Source organism: Apis dorsata, unplaced genomic scaffold (genome assembly GCF_000469605.1).
Source record: "Apis dorsata unplaced genomic scaffold, Apis dorsata 1.3 scaffold_591, whole genome shotgun sequence".
In the NCBI taxonomy this organism is placed as follows: domain Eukaryota; kingdom Metazoa; phylum Arthropoda; class Insecta; order Hymenoptera; family Apidae; genus Apis; species Apis dorsata.
This window is the reverse complement of record NW_006263796.1, coordinates 566013-570061: the sequence shown is the minus strand read 5'-3', so window position 1 is coordinate 570061 and position 4049 is coordinate 566013. Positions and strand designations below refer to the sequence as shown.

At 36.0% G+C, this 4049-nt stretch overlaps 1 protein-coding gene across 1 annotated transcript in view; it reads left to right on the top strand.

The window, feature by feature from the left end:
- Positions 1-1346, top strand: part of LOC102677222 (protein abrupt-like) — a 9903-nt gene extending 8557 nt beyond the window's left edge. The window contains 1 exon segment of the mRNA XM_031513131.1: positions 270-1346. Coding sequence (XP_031368991.1) covers positions 270-583 — 314 coding nt within the window. The 3' untranslated portion in view covers positions 584-1346.
- Positions 1347-4049: the final 2703 nt, after the last annotated feature.

Genomic DNA, 4049 nt, shown 5'->3' with positions numbered 1-4049 from the left:
TATATATATATATACGAGTGTGGTGTTTTGTAATATCATCGTTATTGATTGGAGAACGTTATTAATTGAGAGAATCCCCTCTTTTCTGCAACCTTTTTTTTGACTTGATCGTAGAGTATGACTACATGAAAGGTATATATAGATTTATATATATATATATATTTTTTCTATATACATATATATCTTATCATGAGTCTAGTAGAGATTGTCGGTAATCATTAATTAGTCGTCTAAGCAAATCTAATTGAAACGGGATCTTGTAATTCCAGGAACATCAGGAACTTGCAAAAAAGAGAAGGATATAAATAAAGAAAGTCAGTCGAAGCTAGAACACTCTAACCTCGGTACCGAGTGTTGTAAGCTTTGCGGCAAGAGCGTAGCGAACATAAAAAAACACATGAAATCGCATTTCCCCGATAAATATCAATGCCAAATATGCATGATATCATTAACGAGATCCGACAATCTGAAAAGGCATATTAAATTGAAGCATGGGATACGAGAGGGATCATTGATATCGCCGTTCATGCGTTTAGAGCACAAACACTTTTTAGCGAAATCGGAACCGGCTTACCTAACCTAGAATTTTATACGTGCGCGCGCGAAATACGAACGGCGGAGAGTGATTACACGAGACACGTGCGCATGCGTGCGCCCATATCGCGTGTTCGGCTGTATATTTATAATACACACGCATGCGCATTGGAATATCTAACAAATATAAACGCGCGATATATGAACATCGGACAAAGGTAGCTGAAAACTGAGATATAATGTCGCGTAAAATAATCGCATCGCTCACGCGCGTATATCCTTCAAATAAAACCGCTCTTCGTCGATTCATTTCTTGTAATCTCGGCAATCAATTTTACTTTTTTTTCTAATCACCAAGCGAATTATTGCGAGATTTCGCTCGTTTATTTTTAATTATCGTGTTTGAAATTTATCCCCGTAAGAAAATTCAATTATTTATTGTCGTCTATAATTTAATATTTAAGAGTTCTATATACTATTAAGAAAAGTAAGCGTATCATGGATATGATCGTTTTTTAAAACAAACGATCCTCTAGTATATTTTAATATATATATATATATTTTTTTTAATACCAGTGTTCGTAAAATCGAACAAGCTCTAGATCTCAGAGTGAATTTCGAGTACAAAGAGTGGAAAAAAAAATCTTATATGAAAGTATCTCTTTTGAATCGTGTTCGTAGATACTACCTCCCACGTGTGTCTCGTGTCCCGCGTGTACACGCGATTCTTTTTTTTTTTATTTTTTTTTTTTTAAATTCTTTCCTTCCTCGAGCAAGTAAAAGCATTCCAAATCTTCGAGTTTTCCTTTCCTGTCAAAAAAATTACCGCTCTCACTGCTCTTTTCTGCACTTGTGCACGCGACATATGGAATATTGTTGAGTTTTAACGCGAAATCGTACTGTTCACATTCCTATTGAATTTCTCTCAGCAAAGAGAAAACCTTCGAGAGATATATCGATATATATCTTTGATTAGATTTGCATAAAAGCGATACATTTCAGCCGACAAAATGTTGCGTGGCCACCGTTATTATACCACCGATAGAGGATGATTTTCGAAATCGGCGAGGAAATTTTCCTCGAAATCGAATCTCGACCGAACGAATATCAATTTATATCCACGGGTTATATCTTATCCAGTTCCATATCCGTTTATGCTATGTTGTAACTTTATATCTCGTAATGAAAGACTTGTTCCGCAGGACTGGAGGGAGGAAGATCAGTATTAAGTAACTATTTATATACCTATTTATAAATCCTATATTATATTATATTTATATTTATACATACATACGTAGGTTGTGAAAGACGTCGAAGACTGAGTATATGAAGAAAAAAAAAAAAAAAAAAAAGGAAAAGAAAAGAAAAAAAAAAGAGAGAGAGAAAAAAAATAATAATAATAAAAGAAACGCCTAATTTTCTCAGTGAGCCGGCGTGGCTCGTAATATAAAATAGTCATGATGAACTAGTCTCTGAGGCCCGAAGGCTTGTTGCAAAAGGACAAACAGACTTTTCTATAGAAATTTTTTTATGGTGCCTTTCCATTTTAAAGTACAATACTCGACTAATCAATATAATCGATATAACGGATATATATATATATATACATATACACACACACAGCATATAAATATATATAATATAATAAACAATGATTATATCACCGTGTGTAATATGTAACGTGCGACCGGTTTCTTTTATCGACACTGCATGACACCTAATAAATCGAGCATCGATTTTTTTTTCTTCCTGGTGTTCGCGTGCTACGCACGAATACGAATATACAGAGAGTGGATCTAACGCACACGAATTACGTACGAACATTACGTATACATATACATATATACGTACAAAATAATACGCACTTTTACAGATACTTTTGTGCCGCTACCTGTGTGTAATATCCTTCTTCTTCCCTCAGTAGAGTGAATCTGATCAAAGCTGGAAAAAAAAAACATAAGGGGGGGAGGGGTGGAATGGGGATAATAGGGGTGCAAACTCACGAAGAGTGGTGAAGCGATGTCTTTCTCTCTCCCCCCTTGGATCGTATCGATGGCCGTCTTTTTTTTTTTTTTTCACACACGACTTTTCTCTATTTGCAGATACGACACTTTTAACCCCTCAGGGTACCGAGTGCGCGCCAATTACGTGCATTGAGAAAGTTAATCTGTCGGACTTTTTCGAAAAGCTGCCGTACACGTACACTAGCAAATGCAAACTGTGCGGTCGGATAGTGTCGAATCTAAAGAATCATTACTTGACTCACAATCCGGGGAATTACGTGTGCCCCCTGTGCGGATGTCGTAGGACACGGCTGGATAATTTGAAGGGTCACATTAAACAGAAACACCCCGAAATACAGATACTGCAGAAGTCAAGCGGCAGTGGGCAGACTTGAACAGAGAGTAATCGTATAGTTTCTTGCCATTCCTTCATCACCATGATTTCTTAATCCGAGTCGTCATTTAATCTTTCCCCTGTGTACAAGGGATACTCGAGCGTTCGAGAGTATTTAACAAGCCGTGATTTTTTTTTCTATTCTCCAATTCCTCCAATCACTTTTATTTCCTTATAACAATATATATTAAATATATATTCGAACCTCTATATCTCGATGGATAATTATTATTATAATTTTAATATTACGAGTATATAATACGAATCATTTATCAAATGGAATTTTATCCAATTGCATTTCTTTTAGGAATTAAAAGAAAAAAAAATGTGTTTTTAATATTATCACAGTAGGAGAAACGTATTTAACTTTTTTTTTTGCGATTCTAAATCCTCGAACGCTCGCCGTTCCCCTTTAGCACCCCGTTCCACGAGTGGCGTATCGCGCGGTTTCGTCTTTCCTTCGTGTCTCGTCAGTCAACGTCAAGAACCGTTTCGCCGTTCTCGTTCTTTTCGCAGGCTTTTGACCAACAACGGCGTTCCCGTATGTTTGCGAATAGGCGCGAGAGCGAATAGAACCGGCTCGAAAACGATGATCAACGCTAGTCAAGCAAACACGTTTCGTATAGGTATATGCGAATGCGAGATCTCGACACGAGGCGAGGCGAAGGCGAGGAGATCGCGAAATTTATCCGGGATCATCCTTCTATTTATTACGATACAGACGAGAGAATTTCGCAATCGAATTGTCTAACGGCTGGCCTAAGTGTCCATCTGTAACGAAAATCTGAAAAGTAAAAGGAAAAGTCGTTCTTGAAGAGTATTAAGATTTGTATTAAGAAAGTTTTTTTTTTAATAACTGTTTTATGAAATGAACAAATTAAAAATTTGTATGTATATATATATATATATATATATATATATATACATATATAATCAATATTGAAATTTCTGAAATTTATTCGAATTTTCTTCTTCAAGTTTCTCTTTCAATCTCGAAATGAAACGAACCAAAACTTTCTTGCTTTCCCGTATTATAATATGATAACATCTTTCGAACAAAAGTTAAGCGATATCCATTGATCTCGAGATTAATCTCACAATTTCCTGCCGTGCTAGAC